General features: G+C 43.0%; 4 protein-coding genes across 9 annotated transcripts; 1 reads left to right on the top strand and 3 right to left on the bottom strand.

The window, feature by feature from the left end:
* On the bottom strand, positions 1-3,998 carry dlat (dihydrolipoamide S-acetyltransferase (E2 component of pyruvate dehydrogenase complex)). The gene is made up of 14 exons (XM_088397802.1): positions 3,573-3,998; positions 3,137-3,238; positions 2,950-3,074; positions 2,719-2,866; positions 2,535-2,661; positions 2,302-2,477; positions 1,967-2,129; positions 1,828-1,895; positions 1,615-1,713; positions 1,420-1,527; positions 1,236-1,354; positions 963-1,125; positions 749-885; positions 1-658 (listed from the first exon to the last, which is right to left on the bottom strand). Exons 1-14 carry the CDS (start codon positions 3,831-3,833, stop codon positions 529-531), a joined length of 1,926 nt encoding a protein of 641 aa, XP_088253928.1. The 5' UTR covers positions 3,834-3,998; the 3' UTR covers positions 1-528.
* Positions 3,999-4,161: 163 nt separating this feature from the next.
* On the bottom strand, positions 4,162-10,719 carry LOC148386342 (dixin-like). Of its 4 annotated transcripts, none has more exons than XM_088397804.1 (21): positions 10,468-10,719; positions 9,694-9,823; positions 9,332-9,457; positions 9,042-9,270; positions 8,771-8,872; positions 7,840-7,934; positions 7,659-7,762; positions 7,308-7,397; positions 7,010-7,063; positions 6,863-6,913; positions 6,673-6,777; positions 6,552-6,605; positions 6,296-6,364; positions 6,130-6,201; positions 5,990-6,055; positions 5,780-5,926; positions 5,649-5,706; positions 5,468-5,564; positions 5,293-5,401; positions 5,135-5,214; positions 4,162-5,057 (listed from the first exon to the last, which is right to left on the bottom strand). In XM_088397804.1, the coding sequence occupies exons 1-21, from the start codon at positions 10,528-10,530 to the stop codon at positions 5,048-5,050; spliced, it is 1,911 nt and encodes a 636-aa protein (XP_088253930.1). In that variant the 5' UTR covers positions 10,531-10,719; the 3' UTR covers positions 4,162-5,047. The 4 variants fall into 4 exon arrangements, with proteins under 4 accessions (XP_088253930.1, XP_088253929.1, XP_088253931.1 ...); XM_088397803.1 differs by having other exon boundaries at positions 6,296-6,367; positions 10,468-10,718; XM_088397805.1 differs by having other exon boundaries at positions 6,296-6,367; positions 7,840-7,928; positions 10,468-10,718.
* A 223-nt stretch (positions 10,720-10,942) lies between these two features.
* Positions 10,943-25,122, bottom strand: cfap54 (cilia and flagella associated 54). 3 transcript variants are annotated; one of them, XM_088397800.1, is made up of 56 exons: positions 23,130-25,122; positions 22,793-22,898; positions 22,577-22,726; positions 22,302-22,467; positions 22,167-22,225; positions 21,950-22,093; positions 21,736-21,855; positions 21,557-21,658; positions 21,242-21,434; positions 21,070-21,168; positions 20,890-21,002; positions 20,697-20,814; positions 20,357-20,433; positions 20,177-20,296; positions 19,974-20,109; positions 19,840-19,895; positions 19,635-19,763; positions 19,389-19,569; positions 19,198-19,331; positions 18,878-19,075; positions 18,705-18,797; positions 18,456-18,644; positions 18,275-18,393; positions 18,055-18,202; positions 17,832-17,987; positions 17,634-17,756; positions 17,432-17,554; positions 17,225-17,345; positions 16,998-17,087; positions 16,801-16,927; positions 16,630-16,729; positions 16,498-16,568; positions 16,241-16,438; positions 16,004-16,170; positions 15,816-15,940; positions 15,531-15,740; positions 15,250-15,446; positions 15,049-15,184; positions 14,877-14,991; positions 14,448-14,801; positions 14,293-14,380; positions 14,057-14,227; positions 13,923-13,989; positions 13,670-13,855; positions 13,494-13,580; positions 13,293-13,412; positions 13,149-13,196; positions 12,930-13,071; positions 12,726-12,853; positions 12,510-12,664; positions 12,332-12,437; positions 12,078-12,225; positions 11,852-12,006; positions 11,645-11,788; positions 11,452-11,573; positions 10,943-11,280 (listed from the first exon to the last, which is right to left on the bottom strand). In XM_088397800.1, the coding sequence occupies exons 1-55, from the start codon at positions 23,321-23,323 to the stop codon at positions 11,460-11,462; spliced, it is 7,416 nt and encodes a 2,471-aa protein (XP_088253926.1). In that variant the 5' UTR covers positions 23,324-25,122; the 3' UTR covers positions 10,943-11,280; positions 11,452-11,459. The 3 variants fall into 3 exon arrangements, with proteins under 3 accessions (XP_088253926.1, XP_088253927.1, XP_088253925.1); XM_088397801.1 differs by having other exon boundaries at positions 20,706-20,814; XM_088397799.1 differs by having other exon boundaries at positions 13,149-13,199; positions 23,130-25,121.
* Positions 24,158-25,023, top strand: LOC148386341 (alpha-crystallin B chain-like). Its single transcript, XM_088397812.1, has 3 exons — positions 24,158-24,404; positions 24,475-24,597; positions 24,668-25,023. Exons 1-3 carry the CDS (start codon positions 24,225-24,227, stop codon positions 24,857-24,859), a joined length of 495 nt encoding a protein of 164 aa, XP_088253938.1. The 5' UTR covers positions 24,158-24,224; the 3' UTR covers positions 24,860-25,023.
* Positions 25,123-25,302: the final 180 nt, after the last annotated feature.

Genomic DNA, 25,302 nt, shown 5'->3' with positions numbered 1-25,302 from the left:
TCCAGTTGTTTCTTTACAGTTTTAATACCTGCTTCCAAACATAATATTCAATGACCAAAAGAGACATGGACTGAAAATACATTTGTCAGGGGCTGTACCGTATTCTGATGCACTGTATATCATACATTTCTGTGGAATGTACATACTGTAGCACTAAGTACTTTCAATCCTTTAGCCTGCGAACAAAGCAGACATATACTTTCTGTATACTCCACACAAATCATTCAAAGTAAATCTGATTGTTGAGAGTGTAACATTTCCCTTTGCACATGTGTTTCGTGGCCAGACTCCATGTATTCTAGGATGAATTACAACTAGGTTTCTCTTGTGATATGGACATTTTTAATAAATACAGAGGGACTAGAGATGGAAGCGGAGTGAGTTCTGCCCCGGACTTCGTCAGGGTGAGGGGAAGTGACCTGGTGGAATCCTCGCCGATCCCAAGGGGAGTGTTTTGCCCATCGAAGGGATCGCTTTGGCAAGGAGGCTCGTGTGCGCTATTGGTGGCGTCGGTTCGCTGCAGTCTCCTCACAAGAGCATGGTGACGGGCTTCTCCAGGAACTTGCGGAACTCGGCGAGCCACTGCGCGCCCACAGCGCCATCTACCACTCGGTGGTCACAGCTCAGCGTCACAGACATCATGCTGGCCACGTCAAAACTGAAAAGAAAAACAGTGATTGTTTAATACAGCTTTGAAATCTGTTGTTGTCCCCCCCTCACACACACACAAATTCAACTTGACAAGTACCCTCTTTCATTGTCAGCAGGCAAAAGGCGCTTTTCAGAGCCTCCCACAGCGAGGATGCAAGACTGTGGTGGGTTGATGATCGCTGAGAAGTTCTTGATGCCGAACATCCCCAAATTGGAGATGGTGAAGGTGCCTCCCTGGTGGGGTGAAAAAAAAAAAAAAAATGTTGAACATCAAGTTTCTTCTTGCACGGTTACTACTAGTAGAATGTTACCTGGAACTCGTGTGGCTGGAGTTTGCCATCCCGCGCTTTGGCGGCGAGGGCCGACACATCACCACTGATGGCGGCGAGTCCTTTGGTGTGCGCGTTGAACACGATGGGCGTGATGAGACCGTTGGCTGTGCTCACCGCCACACTCACGTCCACCACGTGGTTCCTAAAACAAACACACGTGACACCCTTAACTGAAGAATGAATTTGATTTAACGTGATGGAATTTCTTCCATGCTTATGACGTTTCATGTGAGCGGCGTTGAAGCTACTCACTGACGAATGACAGTGTCCATCCAGGAGGAGTTGCACTCGGGCACCTTGAGGCAGGCCAACGCGCTGGCTTTGATGATGAAGTCGTTCACACTTAGCTTGATACTTCTGGCTTTCACTTCCTGGACAGCGCAGGAGATCATTAATTCTGTTCCAACCAAAAATAGACAAAAAAAAAACCCAGTACCTCATTGAGTTCTTTCCTAAGCTCCAGAACTTGGTCCATGTTGACATCCACAGAGAGGTAATAGTGAGGGATGGTTTGTTTTGACTGCATCAACCTCTGTGCGATGACCTAAAGAGCCAAAAAAAAAAAAAATCCAACAAAGCCAATCACATTTTGTGGATGTGTCACCACCAAGTTAGACGTGTTTGCTCTCACCTTTCGGACATTACTGATAGGGATATCTGTGAAAGTTCCGGCTGGTGCAGCAGGAACGGCAGCAGGTGCCGGAGCAGCAGGAGTCGGAGCTGGAACAGCCTGTCAAAAAGGGAACACTTTGAATTCCTGATGAAAAGTCTACAGCAGCCTCATATATTATAAAGTATTAAGTACTGCATAAGACTTTTAAGAAACAAAGTTTGTGTCACTGACTGGTGCAACCTTTGCGGGAACAAAATTGTCAATGTCTTTCCTGGTAATGCGTCCATCAGGACCAGAACCTAAGGAAGAAGCGTAACTATCATCATCCTATTTTTGTGAAGACCAGGTTTTGTAATGATTGTCGACTTACCGGTGATCTGCGCCAGGTCAAAGCCTTTCTCTGCAGCGAGTTTCTTTGCGAGCGGGCTGGCGAACACACGCCCCTTCCTGGGTGCTGAGGCTTCGGGGGTCAAGGAAGGCGCTGCGGCAGGTGCGGGGGCCTGAGTTGGCGGTGGAGCGACAGGAGCGGCTGCCTGCGTGAAAGAAATCTACTTGACTTCCGAGTGTTAGATAACAGGTGGCGTCAAAAATGGATCGCAAACACTTCTTGCTTTTAATTTGCTTTCGTCGCAAATATCTGTGATGTCTTTGATATTGACAAACAATGACAAAGCAATATTTCGTAGCTGCGTGAGAGTGTCTTACTGGAGCAGGAGGAGGTGTCGAAATCTCTGCAATGCCTGTTTCGACATAGTCCTTGAAGGCAGCGATGTCGCTCTCCTTCTCGACGATGATGCACAGAGGCGTTCCCAACGGGACGTCGCGCGTCCCCTCCGACACCATTATTTTGGCCAAATATCCCTCCTCCTGCACCTCGAAACCTAAAAAGACGCAATGAGTTGGATCGAAACGACAAATGCAGGACGGGGGGAGTTTACCGATGGTTGCCTTGTCCGTCTCTATCTCAGCCAACAGATCTCCCTCGCTGAGCTTCTCGCCAACCTTCTTCTCCCAGCGCTGCACTGTGCCCATCGTCATGGTAGGGGAGAGTGCGGGAAGTGTAATCTGAAAGTCACCCAATGTTTTTTGGAGTGCCATTTATTTGAATCATTGTTCGAATACCTTTAAGTGTGTCGGGTAGGAGCTGCCTGGAGCAGCAGGTGGTGCACTTGCAGCTGGAGCTGGAGGAGGAGGAGCTGCCGCCGCTGATGAAGAAGCAGAAGTGATGGAGTCCAACGTAACGTCTTTAAATGCTGGGATGAGGTCTGGACTGCAAGGTGGAGAATATAAAGTTGACTTTTTTTATTTGTTTTTGTTCTCATCACCTTTCACAATCATTGCCGTTCTTTTCACCTATCAACGGTGATACAAATTACAGATCCGATCTCGACATCTCTGGTCCCTTCAGGAACAAGAATTTTGGCAAGATAGCACTCTTCCAGCATCTCAAATCCAACTGTGGCCTTGTCCGTCTCCACCTACAAAGAGACAACGTGATCTTTCTGCACATTCATACACGCGCATCACACAATCAGCAAACCTCTGCTATGAGGTCTCCCTCGCCGATTTTGTCTCCTTCCTTCTTTTCCCAGCGAGCAATGGTGCCAGTCTGCATGGTGGGTGACAGTGCAGGCAGCTCCACCTGTTAAAAAAATAACAGCAGCACATTATTGAAAGCACTATTTTGATTATTTAATACAATAATATGCCTTGGTTCACTAAAGATTGGGGGGGAAATATAATAAAAGCATATCAAAGTGGCTATTAGCAGCTACTCCTTAAATGACAGATTAAATCCACTTTAAAGTCGGAAATTAAAGGAAGCTGAAATCAAATCTCTGCAGTGGCACATACACATATTTGAAGTTTATTAATGTAATGTAATAAAACTGCATTGTAAGTTTCATCATGTCTGTGCCAATGACGGAGGTCATGCTAAGTGGGCATTGTAGCAACCGGAAACCCGGTGACAGTACCTTCTGGTGCGGCGGCAGACTGTAGAAACGCTCGCCCCGACGGCTCACGGTAAGCTGGGGACATCGCAGCAGCGTTCCCCTGTGACTGAAGCCAACAGTCGAGCAGACAGTCCGGGAACCGGCTACGCGGTGTAGCCGCCTTGCATAGCTGGTTCCAGATACGCAACGGGAGCTGACGGCAGAGGTGCCAGGCCCAGTCGGGAGGGCACGGGGACGAGAGAGCCCGGCGGAAGGCCTGAGCCGCAGAATCAGACGAAGCATGTCGGAGCCGTTGAATAACTATATAGAGCTATGATTAAAATAATTATTTTACACGGGCATGAGGAAAAGCCTCTAACAACCGCTCCGGTGCCACTCCTCACTTTCCAATGACCTCCTCCTCCTGTCCAAAACACACCGCTTTCCGGCACTCTACACGCACTGCCGTATCTCGTCTAAAAGTGTCGTAAAACTGTTAGGGTGTAAAATGAACGCTGCACAAACAGATATTGAGAATGACTAGTAGTACAGTCCTGCAGACTAAAGTATAAATAAATAAATAAATAAATAAATAAATAAATAAATAAATAAATAAATAAATAAATAAATATTTTTTTTTTTCATCTGCCAGTTTTATTTTGCACATCCTTCAACAAAAGACTTTAGATGCAGAATAAAAAAAAATATTAAAACTGTACATTTTGCAGACCGTTATGGCATTTAGTTTGACGCATAATCTAATTGGCTTGTTAGAAAATGAAACAGTATTTAAGCATGAGTGCAAATGAACAGGGTCTGACATAATTTCATCAACATGGAAGCGGAACACACACACACAAAAACACTCACATACAATAAATAAAGGTACAGTTCCTTATTTAGGTCCTACAGGTCAAACTCATAGCAGAGCATCATTAAAAATACAAACATGACGTTTTTTCAACTAAACAGTAAACAGTAGGTTAACAGTGCCATTCATCAGCATTTCTAAGGCAAATAAATTTGACAACCATTCACAGAAGCATGTCCAGAAAATTAACATGCAAGGCAGTTGAGTCATTTGGGGGAAAAAAAAAAACCAATATTAACATCGGGCCACTTTTAAAATCATGTCCTGTTAACTCCTGTGGTGGATAATACTGAAAACTTAAAATTACATCAGTTGCAGACTAAAGGATCAAATGCATTCAAACTGATACAGTTGTTTTAAAGACTGCAGTGCTGAAAAATTAATGAATGATATTCCAAACACTTCTAATACCAGTAATGGGAAATGGACATTGTAATATGTCTATTTTTGAGACACTGTAGTGAAGGTCTGGCAATATCAAGGACATGGTTGCAAGGCACTGGGTTCTACGATATGACAAACATTGACACTACAGCGAGTCCAGCATAAAAATCCACATTTCTGACAGCTTAAGTTTTGTACAAAGTGTAAAAAGTCAAATCTCAAATTGTCTTCTCCAAGCTTCCAGTTTCGTGGCTTTGTACACCTATGAAGGTCTAAAAAAGTAAAAAGAAAGCATAAAAAGAGCTCAGTAAAACCTGTAAAAATAAGATAGACATCTTGATGTAGTTACCTGTCTTGACCATGGTCTTCCTCCACCCAGGCTACAATTTTGCCTTCCCAGCCAGGAACGATGGCGCCATCTAGGAAAACCTGTTTTCACACCACACTGGATTTCACTTACGCAATTCTCGAGTCTTCCATTGTGATGCCCCATCAGCCTCATCTTACCTCCTCTTTCACAGTACCAAATTCCGGGTCCAAAGCCTTAAAGTGGTACCTGTAGTTCCCCTCTTGATCCACAGCTGCCTTCACATCCTTGAGAGTCACCTCACCCAACCTGTCGAAATGTAACACTCACATTGAAACCATATGTCCAAAGATGCTGACGTCATACTTAACTCACCTTTTGGGTATGTTGATCATCGAAGGTGTCGGGGATCTTCCGGTGAAGTAGAGTATCTTAGTGGAGGGTTTGGAGGTGCTGTTGGACTGACAAACCTCTGCAAGGAAACAAATCAGAAACACAGCGGATGCTAAAAATACATATTATGCATAACTCATGTTTCACAAACTACTCAACTTACTTGGCCAAGAGTCACAATCACTGTTCTGTCCTTTGCGTCGGGGAGATTTCCCTCTAGCCTGGGGTAAATAAAATCCACAGGGAGGAACATTTATTTTGATCAGGTCGAACCCACTTCACTAAAATACACACCCTGTGTGTATGTAGAGCATGCAGTCTGTCGATGAGTGACACGATGCCTTGCTCCAGGGTGTCCAGTGTGTGGTGCTGTGGGTCATGGGCTCTGAAGTCGTTCCTCAAACTTCGGAGTGCATCTCTGAGAAGCTGAACCTCCTCCGCCTGCAAAAAAAAATCCAGTTTCATCATCTGCTTAAAGTCAGTGAATTATCCATAACAACTTACACTTGATATGGAAGAATCAGGATTTCCAGAGTGGCAATAGCCATTGTTTCCAGTGCATGGGGAAATCTGAGAAAGGTTTGTTGTCAGATACATGCCTGGTGTTCAGAATTTGGTAGTTGTGTAATTAAAATCAATATTACCTGTTGTAGATCTCGATTCATTACTTCTTGCCTAATGCTGTTTTTGTGGTCTAGCTCCTTTTGTAGCTCACTCTAGAGAGGGGGGGGGGGGGGGGGGGGCAAATGACATCGCCCAGTAAGAACCTCGTGGAACAAAAATGCAACTTATTCAACATGATTTCTGTACCTGTTCCTTTTGGCTTTCTTCAAGATTCTGTTTGAGCTGTTGCAGAAGTCGGTCCTTCTGCCCGACTTCCTTCTTTGGTAACAAAAAAAAAAAAAGAAGACAAATAAGTTACAGAAGACCAACTCAAAAGGGGAACAACAACAAGATTTGAAACCAGCAAGGCGGATCATATCTACTGAGAATAAAGAAGGGGTTTTATGTAATGCCATGGGAAGAAAGCAACATATAGTGTTGAGTTACAGTACTGTCTGTCCACCTTGCAGTCATTCCACAGGCGGTTACATTCCTCCAGCTTCCACTGCAGCTCGGTCTAGGACAAATAACATCCTTAGAATCCAAAATGACATTCAACACGGCGATGGAGTATGTCTTCATACCTTGTGATTGTTCAGTTCATCCTTAGCCAGGCTGGCCCGAAGCAGCTCTTGCTTCAGTTGAAGTATGGCTGCCTCCTGAGTGCACAGGCGCTGCTGCTGGGCCTCCTGGAATTTTCATCACATAAGCAAAAACCAACCTTGATTTTACCTGACGCTATTTGAGATTGTGTCAATTCTGCGTGCATCTTGCCTTGATTCCTTGGAGGTGTCTCATCTCTTGCTTACAGCACAACAGCTCCCTCTAAACCGGTGAGTTAAATATGAATGGGTCTGACATAGCAAGAAAGAGCTTGTTGGATTTAATCAAGTGCTTGAAACGAAAAAAACAAAAACGTACCTTCAGCTCTCGAGACTCCTCCATACTCTGGTCCAAGCGGCTGCGGACGACTACCTGGGAAGAGAGCGAGGACAAAAGGAGGAGTGTGAGAATGCACGGAAACTGACACCCGTGTCAGCGCACACACATAGCTACATTGTCACACACACATACACACACAGTGTGTCAAGAAATGCGATCTGTGTGGAGCACGAGGAAGCAGGGTTGGAATAAAAAGGGAGGGCTCCAACAGAAAATGAAAAGTAGCAATATAAATTAAAACAAATTTAAGGAAGTGAGAGGGGGGAAAAATGCTTACCAGCTGTTGTTCGGGATGACCGTCATCCAAATTTATATTTAAAGACTGATCTTGCTCGTCCTCCGGCAGAGAGCCTTGCAGCAGGAGGGCCTCAGAAGCACAAAAAGATAAAGGTTGACACCAGGGGGCAATGTAGAGCAATACAAAGTTCACTTTTTGTAACCATAAACAAAAATAGTTATGGAAATAATTATTTGACATCAACAATTAAGTGTGATACTATGCTATGCTAGTGGTATTTGTTAAAAAAAAAAGTTCAATACAGTTACATGAAGTAGTTTTAAAGCTGTTTTGAATCATTTATTCATTCATTTACCAAACAAGACAAACACAAACTATCCACTTGTCTACCTGCAAAGCCGACACCATTTTACGAGTATCCTCAACCTCCCTCTTCAAAGTTTCACTGATGGAATAATCCCAGGTCGTCTCCGCTTCGGTGAGAGAAGATTCGACTACATGTAGATACTTAGTAATTAATAATGAGGCACAAATCACACAACGCGTCGCGACTCCGAGACGTAACGCTTACCCTGGTCCTCTGATTGCGTGTGCTCTTCTTGCTGGTGGTCTGCTTGGGTGCTGGGTGGAGCTCTGGGAGATGGTAAAGGACTCACTGAGCTGAGACTCGAGAGAAACAAAGAAAGAAAGATAGCGTGCAAATAAATCAAGAGAAAACACTTACAAAGGCTTCAAAACATACGGTTACATACGACATATTGCCACAACGGCATCGAGTCGAGCTCATTTTGTAATCCAGTTTCAACACAGCTAATCTTACCATTTAATCTGCGTTGCCCCCATCTGACTGATGTGTGCTGTGGTCCACCAGACTCATGCTAGTTCATCATCTTCCACACTAACACAAAAATATGCACCCGCCCTCTGCGTCTTGCTAGTCACATGCTACCATGGCAACCAGCGTAGCTTTTCCTACAATCCTATCTCCTAATTAAGCCACACACAACGATGGGGTTTAACTTCTACCACTGCTGCACCGATCAGTCCGAGAAAAAAAAAATGAAAAGAAACCAGAATATTAGAAACGCCTCTCAGTATGATGTAATGCCAGTGTAGCTCAGGACATGTGATTGAAGAGGATAAAGGCTGATTATTTTTTTTTTCCCCTCAATCATCTGCTTCGGAACACACACACCATGTTACCAACCCATCGGGCATGACACACATAGAAATAAATGGGAGAATGTAGTCTTCTGTTCTGTTAGTGTGGAGAAGTAACTGTCAAAGACGGCAAATCATTGCTATTACATCACATTAACTGCAAGCAAAATTCAGCACATTCCGCTCCTGGTGTGAAATTACGTACAAACAGTCAACTGTTTGCTGTCTATATTTAAAAAATGTCCTCACACTTAGATTATAGCATGAAATGTTATTAGTTATTACCAAACTCTCAAGCCCACAACAGAAGAGATTATGTGTTGGTACCGATTTTCAATTACCTGTTGGTCTGTGCATTGTCCTGCTCGTCCGGGGTTCCTCTCTCGTACTGCTTCACCAGTGCACGAACACACACACTCTTGTCCAAATCTGACCTCCAGCCACTGAAAGGTGAGCCGTAAAGGATATGTTTGAAATCACTGTTATGCTTTACAGTCACTCGGAGAACCGATAGGAGGTGCAATAACAAGGCTCAGTTTGATTGACAGATTTTTTGAAGTATTTTAGTGGTAGTTTAAGTCAGTTTGACTTTGGAGGTTGCACAGAGCGTACCTGTGCATGCGTGACGCACTTGCAGGAAGTGAGGCGTCATATCGGGCTGATGTTAGAGTAGCAGCAGCACCTTGCGCCAGTGCCACAGTGGACAGAGGGTTGTGGCAAGGTGCGCCTGTTGAGCCCCTCCCATTTCCTGAAGCAACCCTGTGATTGGCTGAGGGCTTGAAGTGAGCAGCCAGAGCCAGAATAATCCTCATCACAGATTTCAGGTTACCTTCAACAATGTCTGCAGAAAGATAATTTCAAATCATTTAAAATCCATCAAAAATGTCTATGGTAAGACATACCTCTTGCTGAGATATGAGGCATGCGGATATGTCTGGAGGCGATGAATTGCAGGACTTGCTCCACATTCTTCCTGCTATCTTCTTTGCTTTGAGGAGCCACAGAAACATCCTCAAGCACTTCCCCAGCTGTCACAAATATGCAGAAAAAAAACCCAGGAAGATACAATTAATATGGCCTTTCTAGAAGCTACAGGGTCATTACACTTTTTGACAATGGGACACTGTGATGTTGGAGAGTCGCCCTCTTGTGGACGTATTGGGAAACGCGCCAAGATTTTGCAGCAGAATCAGCTAGATTTTATTGATGGGAGTTCTCTTTGTCCAATCACAATTTTGACAATGCTAGATTGGTGTGCATTTACCAACTAACTCTATGAGCTGTACGAGAACCACTCCATCCTGCAGATCCCTCCTGAGGTCAGTGATCGGCTTCAGTCCAGGTTTTCTCTTGAGCTGAGCGTTCACCCAGGAGATGTAGGTGGTCAGTTGTTGCTGTATTTAAAAAAAGAATACAAAAAAGAAAAAAACATCACGGTTTAATTAATGTCGAAAAGTGTTGTCCTTATGGGACACACAAGGCAGAAAATAGTGCTCCTTTGTTTATGATGCCAGGACAAAGGGGGGTGGGGCCAGCCATCTGTACCCCAACTCCAAATCTTTTTTTAAATTTCATTTTAAAACTATAAAAAATATTTTCCAAGGGAACAGTTGCCTTAAAATACCACACGCATATATTTCAATGGTTTTATTCCTTTTTTCAATTTAATCGTCCTGTCTAATCACGTGACCACCGTTGTCCGGGATACACAAGCCACCCATTAACAACACATTTTTATTAATACGTAGCGCACATTTTAGCCTTATTGTATACGTTATCTAGCCGTGGTTAACTTATTTGTCAAAAGCAAAAAGTGACGCAGGTTTCTCTTCAAATCTTGATTTGTTTTGGGGGAAAATAACCACGTTAAAAATTCGAGTTGGCATTTTCTTTACCGTTACAAGAATAAACCACGTATATTTAGAATAAACCACGTATATTCATATCACACGTTTGATACTATGAAAAAGACAGAATCGCTCATGTCGTTGTGGTTTGCTGAAGCTAACCAACTAAACAGGAACCAGACAACGGTTACCTCGTTAAAGCCTCCGTGCAGCACCTCGTCAAGCAAACTTCCCCGAGAAAGTGAGGCGATCATCTTTCCTCTCGAAAACCCATTAAAGCCAGCATAAGCGCCAGCTAGTTACTTAGACTAGAATTTCATGGTTAGGGATGAGCAGTAATAGGTTAACTAAACAGTGCGGTTAGCGGTAGCCCTCCAAATGTCAAACATCGTTTGATGGACGGGAGGAGGAAACGGACGCCGTTAGTCAAGTAGGCACTGAACACACGTCGAGGAGCCCACACAACTTCTGGTTTGTGCTGTAAAAGTAAAACAAATAGTGACAACCTCCGGAAAAGGTTCAATTCCCTGTGGTGAAGATTCAGAAGCAAAAGGACAATCCAAAAACATTATTACGTTTGGTACCCAAAGGCTACATTCGCTTTTGAAAATAGAAAATATTGATGAAAAAACGCTCATATGATAATTTAATAAAAACTAGTACTACTGTATATGTAAACGCGTTTTATTACAATAAATCAAATTCACACATTCATACAAAATCATTTTTAAAAATGAGAACATCCTTTTGATTGATTAGGTGGAGTAATTAAATGCTAAATTAATGAACAGGATATGCTGTACAAATTAAGACAAAACAAAATACATAAAAACATGAATCATGGCATTGCCAGGGGAGAACAAAAAGGTCATTCATTTTCATTAAAATCATAACTTCTTATTTGAATTCTTAACAGAAATAGCTGCTATTCTTATTTGATAAACTCATTAATTGGCTTGCAAATTCCAGAAGTTCCTGCACTGCACTGAGATACAAAATTTGACCTGAAAGTAAATTTACATGAAAGCATTACACACACTAATGTACACATATACAACTCAAGATTTTATTTTTTTTTTTAATACACAAAAATGTATCCATTATTTGTAGTGTTGTCACTGTAGGAGAACATTAAGACATTTGTGTGTGTCAAAAGTATTAAAAGTAATACTCACCTTTTTTATTAAGTTTGTTGATCTAACATTTGTATGTAAGGGAGGTAAATATTTTTGGGTCCAGGAGGAGAAATATAAATTTTCCCATCCTCCAATATAACATTCTCGCCAAACTCACACAGCTGAATCAAGGAAACAGACTTAGCTCCAGCATTTATGTACAAACTATTTGTATGTGCTATTATGTTTGTACCTGTTTTTGTAGAAGTTTCTGAGTTAGAGTCAGAAGTTTGCTTTGTGTACTTTTTAACATACTAAGACGCAAAGTGGCTCTAATTAGAGTCACGCTGGATCCCGGTGGCATGCGAGTCCTTCCTGACAGAAGGCTCACAGCTTCCTATAAACAAACGAGTTACAGTGGTGTTTGTTTTTTTGTTTTCTCAATGTGTTGTGATGATACCTGCAGTAGTAACAAGCCATCATCTCCCCTGTTTCTTCGTGATTTTAATTGTGAGCCCTCAACCAGCAAAAGTGCTTGAGTGTCGACATCTCCCAAAAGAACACAGTCCTCCAGGCTCTGCTTCAACACCTGAGCTGCCTTTTCGTGAAGCTTACCTTTAAAATTATATATATATCACATATTTATAATTTGACAATGTGAGCCTGAACGTGAGACCAAGACCAACCTGGATTGGGAACTGTGACATCAGCAGCCTGCAAAAGAACACAACGTAGCAGTGCCACGCGGAAACGTAACCATAGACTCCCTCCGACCCTCTCGCTGGCCTCAACTGCGCTGGGGCAGTCCTCATACTGTGTGCATGGCTCATTTCTCTGTTGGCGGAATAGAACACAAATACTTTAAGAGATCAAACATTCTTGTCACTGTTGCATATAAAAAAAAAAAAAAATTAATCCCAGACATTTTCAGACGTATGACCTGATCGATTTCAGTAGGTAGATGATCAGAAGATGGTTTCTTATGATCCGGTATAGATTCTTTAATGTCCTGCAGTAGCACCAATGATGAAACTACCACATCAGAACTGAGGATGCACAGATATGAAATAAATTGGCACAATGTATGAAACGTGAAGACATCCACCAAGTGCTTATACCTTTGTGCAATATGTCCTTGCTGAAGGTAAAGGTTGGCCTTGAGAAGATTTGCCTCAAGTTTCAACTCCTTGTTCTCAATTTCACTGTAGGAGGGACACGGAAGTTTCTCCAAAATGGAGTCCAAAAGGCGGGCAGCTGCTTCTAGAAGAAGATACTGCAGCACAAGAGAAAGATGACAAATAAGGACAGGAAATATCGTGAAGCAACGATCTTACCTTGATCTTTGCTCGAGTGAGGTTCTGCAGAGAAGCAAGTCCTTTGGGCTTCTCCTTCTGTTGCTCCGAGTCCTCAGTGTCTGATTGGACTTCTTCCGGTTCTTCTGGGTCCACTTGAGAATCTGTCACTAATCAGATTTGTATATTTATTTTTATTTCATTTAAGCAGAAATGAAATCATTAAAAAAAAAAAAAAGTACAGACCTGGCTCAGGAGGTCCAGCTACTGTGTTACTGAGGGCCAGGATGAGCTGAACGCGGGCAAGGTTAAATCGGAGACTCAATGTGGATCCATAAAGCATGCTGACCTCTGGAGAAAGCTCACAGCTCACAAGTTCTTCTAAAACCTAAGACAGAAATCACATGGTAACATCTACACCCAGTATAGGAACAACAAACATAGGAAATGGAGAAGACGCAGTACCTCGACATTGTCCAACAAGGACTTGTTGTTCAAAAACATCTTCTTTGACTGCTGAACAAGCACATTGTATTATTTGAATTACATTTAATATTACTCATCGGATATTCTCAAACATGGTCTTAAAAAGTGTGCGAACGCTCTTACTTGGAGCGACTCACAAACAATGTAGCGTCCATTAGGAAGAAGAATCCCCGCCCCTCCTGAAAGCTCCTCTGTCTGCTTGATGGCCTCGGAGAAGAAGCACAGTTCAGTGAGCGCTCGTATCTGCAGTGAATATCAACAAAGAGAAATCAACACAATCATTTCCTAACAGGTGAGAGCAGTCAACCAAAAATTCATGCGGACCTTAAGTATTCTGCTTTCAACATTACGTTTAACGTCTCTGCACAATGTTCCCACAATATGCTGATAAAGTGCCAGCATGGGCAGGAGCTGAAATTGCAAACTTGATTTAGCACACTGAATATGGAACACAATATTAGCAACACCGACATAATGAATGTCAGACTTTTCTGCTGTACCGTTAAATAGTAGCCCGCAATAAACAGCCATTGACAAATAAAATTCAGGCCGCCGACGGTGGCGGCGAGATCAGCTCTGTTGGGTTCTGAGAAGAGGTCGACTCCGGGAAGAAGTGCATCACCGATGCTGTGTGAAGCATACTGGAGGTCATTCAGAGGATGAGCCAAGGAGCAGCACAGCACACACTAGGGAATGCGAGGAGCACATATAAAAATGCAATAACGACTCAAAGTGTGTGTCAAATTAATTTACCTTAAAAAGGTGAGCTGATAAGAGACACCACTTGGTCCTCTGGGTGATATCTGAAGTTAGAATATACCTACACAAATGTTCATGTTAAAAGCCCACGCTGTCAATTTTTTTGAATAAATCTAATTTGAACCTACTGCGCAATTTTAGCGGTGATCACAGCAGCCTGCAGACATCCCCAAAGGCCAGCCTGTCTTAGAGTGTGTTGCTGGGTGCCGCCCCCGAAAGACACCCAGTCCCATTTATCGATCACGGCTGAGCTGTGTAAGGCGGCATCAACGGCTTTACTCCAGCAAGAGTGTGCCATCCTAAAAAAAGTTTATAATAAAATGCTTGTTTCGGCGTTCACATTACACATTCACAGATTTCCGACCGTGTGTTTGAATCGTAGAAATGCAGGTTTCCCATTTCATGCAGAGCAAACACACTGAGGGATTTTTGGTGATTGGTCTGAAGATATTCTGTAAGAAATTAAAATATGGGTTCAATGAATTTTGTTTTTTGAACCTTTGTATTTTGTGTTCTTACGTGTGGCGGCAAAGTACGTCGAGATGATTCTGGACAGGTACTCAGGGCTGACGGGGAGATTGTAGAGCGTATCCGGAGTGATGTGGCCTTTATTAATCAGGTCCCAAGGCTGAATATTCGGCGTGGTGATAAGTATGGGATTGAAGTCGATCACATCTTCTGTGTCCTCACAGCACTGCTCGGTTTCAACACCGGGTTGTGTGTGAGCTAGTAGCAGTAGCAGTAACGATCTGCTATAACGGAAGACTTGAAGACAATGTGGTATTCTTTCAATAGCTTGACGGTAAAAATGGAGAGTGTTCGCCACATCCAGAGGAACACACACAAGGTCCTGAGAGCGTCTGATTTCTGCATCTTAACAAGACGTGAAAAGATTAGTCACATGATAAAAACATGCTACAGTTGATGTTCTAACGGTTAGAATCTAACCTATGAGTTCAGTTTCTTCATTAGCTGCTAACTTCACAGAGCTTGATGATTGGTTGGCAGATTGACGAACCCACGCGCTGAACAGCTGACACCCGGCGTAACTTTTGTATGTTACCTAAAACATAAAAAGCAGTGAGAAGAATTCGTGAACGATGATGCCGAAACGTGTTACCTCATTGCCGGTGGCCCATTGAGTCTTCACGTGGTGTAGTTGTGGTACTTTACACCCGCCATTAGCAGAAATCCTTTCAAGGAGCTTCCTCTGGGCGAGGACCAACAGCGGAGTCACGGTCAAGGCGAATCGTTCGCTAGGATGACAATAGAAAATATCAAAGTGGACTCTCCTCCTTGTGAAGCGCCTCGAATTATTTACCGGGTGTATGAGTTGAAAATGAGGGCAAAGTGGGCCAAGTGTTCCCATTTTCCGCAGTCGTGGAGAAGCTCCAGAGTGCGTAACACCAAACTGTACACAAATCGAATGTCCACTTGGGTGCAGTCGTCCAGCGGGGCTGAGAAACGAAGATTGAACTCCTGCTCTTCCTCAGTCACGCTGTCATAAAGATGCCACAGCTTCGGGAGTTGTTCAAAATGGAAGAAACCAAAATTATTTCAGATATGACTTCCTGTTAACATTATCGAGCATGTGACACGTACTCCCAGTCTGCTTAGCATGTCCATGATAAGATCTGTTGCCAGCACTAATAAGGGGGTGAAGGTCTTGCGCAACTCATGCGAAGTAACCAAGGCGGGAGGTTGAAAATGACAAATTGTCTCTTGTAATGCAGTAAGTCTGTTACTTTCTTCCCACACAGTATGACAGACCTTCTGCAAATTAGTCCAGTGACCTCCACGGTGGGCTAATGTCTAAAAAAACAAAATAGCAATTGTAACATTTTCATAAACCCATCTAAAACTATGTTGTGTAGGTAAACAAACTACCATGGCTCTTCGTATATAAAAAGAAGCTTTCTCCAGTGAGTCCATTGGCATGGTTTTTGGCACCTCAAGCTCATGAGGGACTTCTTCATCCTCCTCGCAACTCTCCACACTGTCAAAACTAGTCTCTAGTGGAAGAAAGCAAAGGCGATATTCTCTCCATTTTTTTTTTAGGGTCTCAGCTTACTTACCATTTTTATCACCGTCCTTGCTCGAACCGTCATCTGATAACTCAGACTGTAATGAGTCTCTCTCTGAACTAACTTCACAGATGGTGGCTTCCTGTTCCTCAAAGTTCCTCTTCAGCAGGACACCAGAGTTGGCCAGAAAGAAGATTGAGGCATTTAAGTGGCTGTACCTGAAACGTAAACGAACTAAATGAATAGTCAGAATATTCCTGTTATGGGAAGTACTCGTATTGTATGAACCTGGATTGCAGGGACCTTTCGTGGAATGGATCCAGGTCCTGTTCGAATAGTGCAAGATGTGCCAAAGCGATGATGTAATTGATCTGAGACCTCCACACTCTTTCCTCAGTGCATCTCATTCTCAACTGAAGCCGCCTGGTGTGGCGTTGCACCAGAGCGTTCATTGAAGACATCAGGCGCTCTACAGCCTTCAGCTCCCTTGGCAAAAACAGAACTTAAGATTCCATCGATCGAATTCCGAGTCAAAAATGGTCTACCTGACGGTCCTCGCCGTCAGAAGTGCTCCGCGTCGAAACTTCTTGCGTTTCTTAATAGGTGTTTTCGATGTCTTCCGCAATAAAAGGTTTTCGTTATCTTATTATGAACGACCACTGAGTATCCGTGTTTACCTGTGATGTTTGACTTTCCGTCGCGGTGGTCTCGGTTTCTTTTTCACACGAGTTGTTTCTGTCCGAACATATGGCTGATTTGATCATTTCGTCGTCTCTCCTGGGACAGAGATTTTGCATAATCACAAAAGCAGGAAAGAAAATATTTATTGACGTTGCAACAACTCGTACCTGGAGAGAAAACGAAATATGGTTTCACCCCATTGTAAAACAAGATCAATCTTTCCTTCCTCTAAGGCTCTCTGAAGTAAGAACGAGGAAATCTCCACGAAATTTGAATGGCTGCCGAGCTGCATCACTATGGCCAAAATATAAGATGCATAAGTGCAAAGAGGAAATGTTGATTTGAAATGATGCAGGCTACCTACTAATTCGATAGGCATGCTCTAGAGTGCTTGTGAGGATCCGCTCACGCAAAGTGGCAGTGTCCTCAGACCCGTTCAGGGAAGGGGAACTCTCTATGGAAACAAACATAGCCAATATAATCTGATTATGGAAAATTTATGGAATTTAATATTCTTGCATTTTTTACTGTGCATTATTTCCTATGGGAAAATGTGTTTCAAAATATATATATATATTTTTTACAGATTACCAATTACTGTGTCAGGATCTGTATCAGCTGTGATGACATCCTTGAATTTCTGAAATAGTGCCTTCAGTTGAACACTTTTTTTCATTTCTTTCTTCAATGCTCCAGGATCCTCTATCTTTGACTTCGAGCACAAAAACACAGGAAATGGATTGAAAATCCAAACTTAAAAAATTTGAAACTGAGAATGAAAAAAAAAATTCTCTTTACCGACAGACGTTTGCAAGTAAGTCCAATGAACCTCTCCTGGGCGTCAAAGACATCTTGGAGAAGAGCTTGACCACGATCTTTCACCACGGAAGCCTTCTGATGTTCATTCAGTGCGCGCAATGCCTGGAGGTGGACAATAGATAATAAAGCTTCATGATTTAGATTCAAACACTTTGATGCTTCCAAGGGCAGAGCCACACACCTTGGTAAGATAGTTGGTGATGCAGCCAATCATTTGCATAAGCGTCTCCACTGTGTTTCTGGACCATTTTTGTTTGAGGTGTCCTTCATTGTCTTTTAATACATTCAAACATTTGGTCAGCAACTGCAAAAGGAAAACAACAGTAATTTGGTTTAAACATTATTACACTGGCGAGAAAAAGTCCAAATGATGTTTGACCTTAACTGCAGGATCGCAAGTGATCTGATGGAAGATGAACGGAACCAAGAGGCCGTAACAGCTTATGACGGCTTGAACAGCAGAACTGCTGTCGTTCAACCACATAGCCAAGTCCATGGCTACTAACAATCGTTTACATTCGGCTAGTCTGACTTCCTGAATAAACAACACATGCGAGATCCATTTCAAATAGATGAACTGTTCTTTCTTACGCTGTCCACACCTGTTTCCAGACAAACAGTCCACAGATGCTTCCTGAGTCGCAGAGGAGCGATTGCTGCTGAATGTTGATGTCTGTCTCAATGAAGATGGACGTGAGGAAGAGCTGGCACACGAGCGGAGACGAGCACCGCAGATGTTTCATGCGGAGTCTTTAAAGAAAAACAAAAGTAGACTAAGATGAGTAAAGGAAAACATTTAGGTGTTAAGTTCGACTCCCTCACGCTGTTGAAGTGAGTCTATCCTGTGATTTGTCAGATCCAACATCAGGAAGGGTAAAATGGCTCCATAATTCTTTGCACGCTTTCTTGGCAATGTCAAATTGTTTGGTTTGAAATGCCACCTGAGAAGAAAGGTGAAAGAAAAGTCACTTTGGTAACAACAATACTTGCAAATGTGGAATACCTGTGCCAAGTGAGCCCACGAGGAAAGCAACGACTGCGGCATGGAAGTAATCAGTGTGTAGGTGGACGCTCCGATAGCATTGCCCAGTAACTTTCCTTGGCTGGTGTATGCTGCTATGGCAAAAACGTACTTCTGGTTGGGTTCCAGCCTCTCGGCCTTCAGCTGCCATTCACCGCATACTGCCGGCACCTACAAACAGTTTTGTCACAGTTATGCTATCGATGACAACGTTTGAAATTAATCACGTACCAAATTCCCAGTTCCCGCCAGGCTGCAGTCTCCGAGGCGGACCTTCAGGTCGAGACCCTCGGCTGCACGTCCGCATAGTTGGTACCAGCACACCTTGATTGATGAAGGAAATTGTGTTGTTTGTGCACCTGAAGAAAAAAAAACTAATAATAATAATAGAGAGAAACATTTACTTGTTCTTCCATGTGGTAAGGAGCAGGAGCAAAGGTGAAGGAATTGTTGGTGCGTGAGATTAAGACAGGTCGAGGTGGAGGGATTTCCTTTTCGTCCTTCCTTATTTTGCCTTTATTTTCAAGTGTTAACTTTGGGCTGTTGGCGATATACAGTTTTCTTTCTTCGATCGCTGCCTTCTCTATTAATACACAAGCTTCCTGGTAATAGTGATGAGAATGAGTGTTATGATTTGGTAAATCCTTACAAAGGTTATCGTGAATTTTAGCTTCATCCTGAAATTCTCATGCACAAGTTGAATATCCATTTTTTCATATACAACCTCTAGTAGACTCCTGGTTACACTGGACTCATTCGACTTCTTTCCGTCATACCACAGCAAGGATTTCTGGAGCAGGAAAAGTGCTTTAGACACTTTGTTCTTCTTGATCTTGTCCAGAAGGTCAGATTCTGTCACTAAAAAAAAAAGAGGATAAGCATCTGCAAATGTTATAGTTATTCAAAATGACTCACCTGCATTTAACTGCATTAACTTGAGAGATGCCCGGTGGTAGATAATCTGTAGTTCAAGAAGAATGTCGACAGCAAGCATGGCTGTATGAGTGGACGGGCGGGACCATTCCTTTTGTAGATCCGACAAAATTTCTTCTTTTTGCTTCTCACTTATTTCAGTCTTTCCTTTTCCATCTTCCCTCTTGGAGAAGAAGACAATCACAGTACCCGAACGTGAAGACTTTTTTTGAAGTCCTATGTACTTACCAGCAGGTAAGTAATGTCAAGGGGAGCTGCACCATCTTGGGGCATCAATGTGACCACACGCTTGACCAGAGCCTTGAAACCCTTCTCAACCACCATGCACACTTTCTGAAGAAGCTCTTTACATGACCCCTGGAAAAGAATTTAAAAAATCAACGGTAGCTTATTATATATTATGATGTGCTATTTATGCAAATGAGTTCAGTACCTTCAGCAGAGTGAAGCAGTATTTCTTTTCACTACCGGCTTTGACTTTAGGTGGAACTATGGAGAAGAAATTTTAGAAATCAAAAAGTATTCTAGTAGACAACATATGATCCAGAACAAAATTGGCGTTCTCACCCTGCTCAGTACGATCGGCCGCACTTTCCAGCAGTAAGACTAAACTGTTGATCATCTCGGCGGTCTTGATGCAGTCAACCGTTGCCAGGTCACAGGCAAAGGCCACCTCACACTGCATGAAGAGGCACCACGCCCACTGCATCAAGAGAGAAGTGCAAGTATGACATAAATCACATGGAAAGTGTTTAGAAACAATTTTTCACCTTGTCATGGTCCTGTGTGTATTCTGGGTTTCTAATCTGATCCATCTGAATCACCAGCTTCAGTTTCCCCCAGAGAAAGAGCAGAACATCCCAAACTAATTCCACATCCGGCTGGGCCTCCTATAAAGCAAACCGTTCGAAAATCATCCACAACATTCATCTTGTTGAAATTTAACTTACTGGAACAGACTCGCAAACTGCCTTGTGCAGAGTCTCTGTCAGGCCAATGATGATATCGAGTGACCCCCGGAGTTTGTCTGCACAAAACAAGACCAGGTTCAAATACAACTCGATAATCAGAATTGTATTTGGCACTAAAAACATAATTTGATAGATGTCTGTGAATATCAGGTGGGCTGTAGAAATTTGAACTTTCGTATTATGCAAATGTTTTGCTTTCATTTTTCTATGCCGGCAATTTTTTATTGTGATAATTGATTGGTGGTGTGTTGTGATCTTGAGAAACATAAAAAGTGCCTTTGTTCATGAAAAGATAGAAAATGTTGGACCAGACAATCACTTCTACTACCAGCGACGTCCTCTCTATGACGCCTTCTGTGTGAAGTTTTCAGAGTAATAAAACCATTCATCAAGGCGAGCTCGTATTCCGCTTTCCTGAATGCAGGACCTTCCACAACCTGACACACAAAAGAAAGCGTCCATCAAGGCAGCCATCATGACTTTTCTCTCTACAAAACCAGACGAGATCTCACAGACAAAATCTCCAGCATCATTCGTGAATGTTCAACAAAAACATCAGGTTGCTTAGCCTGAATCATCATCTTGATGAATCTGACGGCGGTCATGACGGGGACTTTGTGTTCTCCTGGGGACAAAACGACACATGCAAAATGATTTCACTGGCTGTTGAACATGAATGAAAAACAAACAACCTGCAATAGCTAATTCCATCAGTGTTGATGTTGTGGACAATGCACTGAGCGGTGCACAGGACTGGTCTTGACGTTTCTGTTCAGTAGTAGTCGCCACTCCTTGATAAAACACAGAAATTCCAGTTACAATCTCACCAGCAATATTTCTCTTTTTTCTTCTTTTTTAACCTACCAGATAATATACTAATCCCAGAGGCAAGGAGCTCCAGGACCACTTCCTGCAACTCGAGTTCTTCTGGCAGCCTGGCCTGCAGCGGTCGCATGGAGCTGTCCCAAAGAGCTTCACAGATGCCCAAAAATTGTGCTGCACTGCTGTCGAAAAGGCCCATCAGCATTCGCTCTGTGGCATTACGAGGCCACGGGATCTACGGGACATTCAGACTATAAGGTGAAAAAACGTCCAATGGGAATGAATGAATTTTAGCAATAATGCAACTTTTCTATTCAAAATGGGCTTTTCAATCAAACATTGATTTCTTTTCTTTACATTTGGAAAGTCCTTTGGAGTAGTTTTGCTCTTGATTGTAATCATGTGTTTGGGTTTCCTCCTGGTTTCAAACACAGCCCGCTTGAACATCATGGTAGCCAACTGGAAGAAAAACAAAAGTTAAAGACAACTAATTAAAAGTCAAATCAGACAATGGATGGATAAAAGTAGTCCGATGCCTTGATGGAGGCTTCTCTAAAGGCCATTTGAGTCTCTTTGTTTGCGGCACTGTCATTCTCCTTATCCTTCTCCTGCTCTGCAAGTTCATTGATTTTCCCAAGTGCTCTTCTGGCAAATTCCTGTAAGCATTCAAAAAGACAGGAATCCAAAATTAAAAGAAGACATCCTTTTTATTGGATCCAACACAAAAGTTAAAGTTTGACTGGATTTCACCTCTGCCTGTAGGGAAGCACGGTTGTCATAGTAACAGTAACAAACAGTACAGTAAAGTTTGACAAGCCATGGCAGATGTTTGAGAGTCATGAGGGGCATGTTTGACTCTAAACTAAGGCTTGCCCACAGAATGTACTCCATTGCCTAAAAGAGATCAGAAAAAAGGAAAAAGTTGCTTCATGTGAAAACAGAATTCAAGGTGAGACGTTTCTCATACCTTTGCACTATGATTTAAAGACATCAGGTAGGTACACATTTTGAAGATGTGCAACGTACCTGGAAAAAGTATTGGAAAGAAAAGATCAAGTTTAGAAAGAATCACTGTCGCATGAAATGAAGAAAACTAGTCTACCATTATAAGTGATCCAGTAGAAATGCTTGTTCTGCTGAAATGCCTGCATCATTATCCTGATGAAGTTCAGCACATGCAGCAGTTTCGAAAGCCCCTTCTGGCTGAGAACCATGGGCCTTTTCTCCAACTCAAATATGCACTGTGCACAGCCCAGCATTGAGCGGACCTATACAAACATACAAGGAGCCCAAAAAAATCATGCAATATCAACTACACAGGAACACTTGTAGTGGTGGGGTGAAGAAAAATAATCACAATACATGAAAATAAAATACCTTCATGATCAAGATATCTTGGTCTGCGTCAAAACCTCCAGGAAAGAAGCATTTGATAAAGTGGTCCACGCTTTTAATGTCTGTTATACTAATTGAGCAGAACTGAAGCAAGTGCAGACTGTAGCCTTGTGACAGAGCCGCCTGGTACAACTGAGTAAAGAAGTCACTAATCAATACAAATGACAAAAAATGCAGGCAGGCAGTCTTAATAATTACCTTTAGTCCAGTGAGAAAGTCTCCAATTCGTAACATGCGGTCCTGATACAATTTAAAAGGTAGGCGTGGTTTGAAGTTTTGCCAGATCTCTGCCAGCAGTGTAATCCTTTCAATATTAATAAAATAAAAAATTCAATATCATGACAATGGCAGGTGGGCACCCCATTATGATTTTAATAGTCTGTTATGTGCCAGGTAATCCATAACCCCAGAATGTAATTAATAACACAACCCAAAAAATAATACTGTTTTGTTTATATTATTTACAGCTTGAGAATAAGATATATTGTTTATTTAAAAAAAAAAAAAAACGTCTTGATAGCCTTAGCTATCTTACCCTTTAGCATACGAGACGTTGTCCTGGCAGGTGGACGATACTCGTTTCATGACAGTCATAAACGAGTTAATTTCTCGCTCAAAAGACACAATGACCGGATTTCTTTTGTCAACTTTGCCATAATAGGTCGCTGGTAAATCCATCGAGGCCATAATAATAGTTTTTACCCACCAACAAGCGTGGGGCGAAGGCATATCACCATGGTAACCACGACGCCAAATAAAGCAAAGTGATGCGTTAGAAGACGTCGGAATTTTGACACTTTTGATATCGCAGTTGCATTTGTGGAGATAAAATTCAGTGTAGTATTGTGAACACAGTAGATGACGTGTGTTTACAAACTTTTTTTTTAAAATCACCTTTGTGATTAAAAGTGGCCAGTTTGCAACACAGCCCAAAAGTCAATTGGCAAGATTAACAAGGGCGGGGGGAAAAAAATGAAACATTTCACAACTCAACAAATATGACCATAAAAGAACAGGATGAGACTGCCAACAAAAATTTGAAGAGGACTCCATATTTGACATCTGAGCTCACAGCAAAATGATACACGCTAATGCAGCACCGTACAAACTCATCACTTCCCATTCAAGCCACACATCCACTTTGCTCGCAGTCCTAAAGCTTCTGGCACTGGCAAGGCCAGCAGGCTAATGCTCTGGAAGCTGGTCCTCATACAAACACGTGCACAGGGATCCAGACAGGGGCATTTCCTGGGTCCTGCACATAAGCAGCATCAGCACTATTTGCAGCCAATGTCACCTCATGACCAGCCAGATAGGGCAGGCAGAGAGACGGAGAGGGGAAAAACAGAGGGAGGGGAGAGACGGCGGCCAGCCACCGTTGGCGAGATGAAACAATGAGGGCAATGGTGGGACAAACAGTTGACATCATTGTTCCAGAAAGATCAGCCTGTTGGCAGGGTCACTGTGCAAGTGGGTTGTTATGGCGGGGTGTGTGGGGGGTGTGCACACATTTGCTCCGGGTGGGATGGGAGGGTAAAGCGCTATAAATATGCTGCGGGAAAGCACAGCCATCACCCATCTGAGACCGAGTGACACTCCATCACTGTTTCATCTCATCTGGATACTCATCATGGATATCCCCATTCAGTACCCATGGTACCGCCGGGCCTACCCGTATCGACGCGGCGACCTGTCCTTCGCCGATTCTCTCACCGACTGGCCTCTCATCTGGCCTTTCCCATGGTCCTTTGCTTGGATGCGCCCAAGTTTCATGCGCTGGTTAAACTGGCCTGAAAATGGTCACAGTGAGGTAAAGCGCCCAATGGGTCTTCTCAGCTTCTCAGCGATGTTCCTAACAAGTGTGCTTGTCTCACTCATAGATGCATGTGGAAAAGGATCGCTATGTGATTTATCTGGACGTGAAACATTTCTCACCGGATGAGCTGAGCGTCAACGTCGGCGACGAGCACATCACAATTCACGCCAAGCATGAAGATAGACAGGTTGGTGACATTCTCACGACTGCACATAGAGCCACTGAAGTCCACGTGGGTGACTCTGCTTACTCTCTAGGACGACCACGGCTACGTGTCCAGGGAGTTTCTACGGAAGTACAGGCTTCCTACCGGAGTGTCGTGCGCTGATATCTCCTCCAGCTTGTCCTTCGATGGCGTGCTGACAATCACCGCGCCCAGATCTTCACCTGGCCCCGAGCGCAACATCCCAATTTCCTGTGAGGATGGAACAGCCAAGCAGAAAATGTAGAGCGGAATCGAGGAAGGGTGGGGGGCTGCCAGTTTCACTACTAATCCTCACTACTAAATTCTGCATGTGTTTGTATTGAAACCGTTTTGTGGGTGCACGTAAAGGTGGGTCAGCCATGTCTAGATTCCTGCAAAGAGCCTTCTAATAAACCAGTATCTAACTTACTACTATTGTCAAATGCCTGCAAGACAATTGAGCTTTAAACCACAGATTGACATTTAAAGACAGGAGTCATGTTAGAAATCAAATAACCTGTGCCACCTTAAATGTAAAAGTGCTCTTATTTTGAATTTCAAAAGGTAACTTACAAAGCTTCCATGCCAAAGATGATTCCAGCGGTGCTTGGAGGAGCGTGAGTCTTTTTGTTTGTTTTGAACTCGGGACCGGGTTCTGCTGAGAGGGAGGGGGGGAAAAAGGGTGAAGGAGTGTTAGTTGAAGGAGGA

The sequence above is a fragment of the Syngnathus floridae genome, chromosome 15 (assembly GCF_059516105.1).
Source record: "Syngnathus floridae isolate MCC-2025c chromosome 15, RoL_Sflo_1.0, whole genome shotgun sequence".
NCBI lineage: Eukaryota > Metazoa > Chordata > Actinopteri > Syngnathiformes > Syngnathidae > Syngnathus > Syngnathus floridae.
Note: the sequence above shows the minus strand (reverse complement) of the source record. Positions and strands in the feature narration are given on the sequence as shown.

Coding starts and splice junctions, on each gene's coding strand:
- dlat (XM_088397802.1), bottom strand. CDS start 3,833: ATGCTTCGTCTGATTCTGCGGCTCAGGCCTTCCGCCGGGCTCTCTCGT. Junction 2,662..2,718: donor CCTACCCGACACACTTAAAG/GTATTCGAACAA, acceptor GGTGACTTTCAG/ATTACACTTCCCGCACTCTC. Junction 886..962: donor TCCAGCCACACGAGTTCCAG/GTAACATTCTAC, acceptor TCACCCCACCAG/GGAGGCACCTTCACCATCTC.
- LOC148386341 (XM_088397812.1), top strand. CDS start 24,225: ATGGATATCCCCATTCAGTACCCATGGTACCGCCGGGCCTACCCGTAT. Junction 24,405..24,474: donor CTGAAAATGGTCACAGTGAG/GTAAAGCGCCCA, acceptor TCTCACTCATAG/ATGCATGTGGAAAAGGATCG. Junction 24,598..24,667: donor CCAAGCATGAAGATAGACAG/GTTGGTGACATT, acceptor CTTACTCTCTAG/GACGACCACGGCTACGTGTC.
- cfap54 (XM_088397799.1), bottom strand. CDS start 23,323: ATGCCTTCGCCCCACGCTTGTTGGTGGGTAAAAACTATTATTATGGCC. Junction 22,094..22,166: donor CTTTAAATCATAGTGCAAAG/GTATGAGAAACG, acceptor GATCTCTTTTAG/GCAATGGAGTACATTCTGTG. Junction 21,169..21,241: donor TGGGATTAGTATATTATCTG/GTAGGTTAAAAA, acceptor TGTTTTATCAAG/GAGTGGCGACTACTACTGAA.
- LOC148386342 (XM_088397803.1), bottom strand. CDS start 10,530: ATGATCGCCTCACTTTCTCGGGGAAGTTTGCTTGACGAGGTGCTGCAC. Junction 9,824..10,467: donor TGCACGGAGGCTTTAACGAG/GTAACCGTTGTC, acceptor TTTTAAATACAG/CAACAACTGACCACCTACAT. Junction 6,056..6,129: donor TGAATCGAGATCTACAACAG/GTAATATTGATT, acceptor AACCTTTCTCAG/ATTTCCCCATGCACTGGAAA.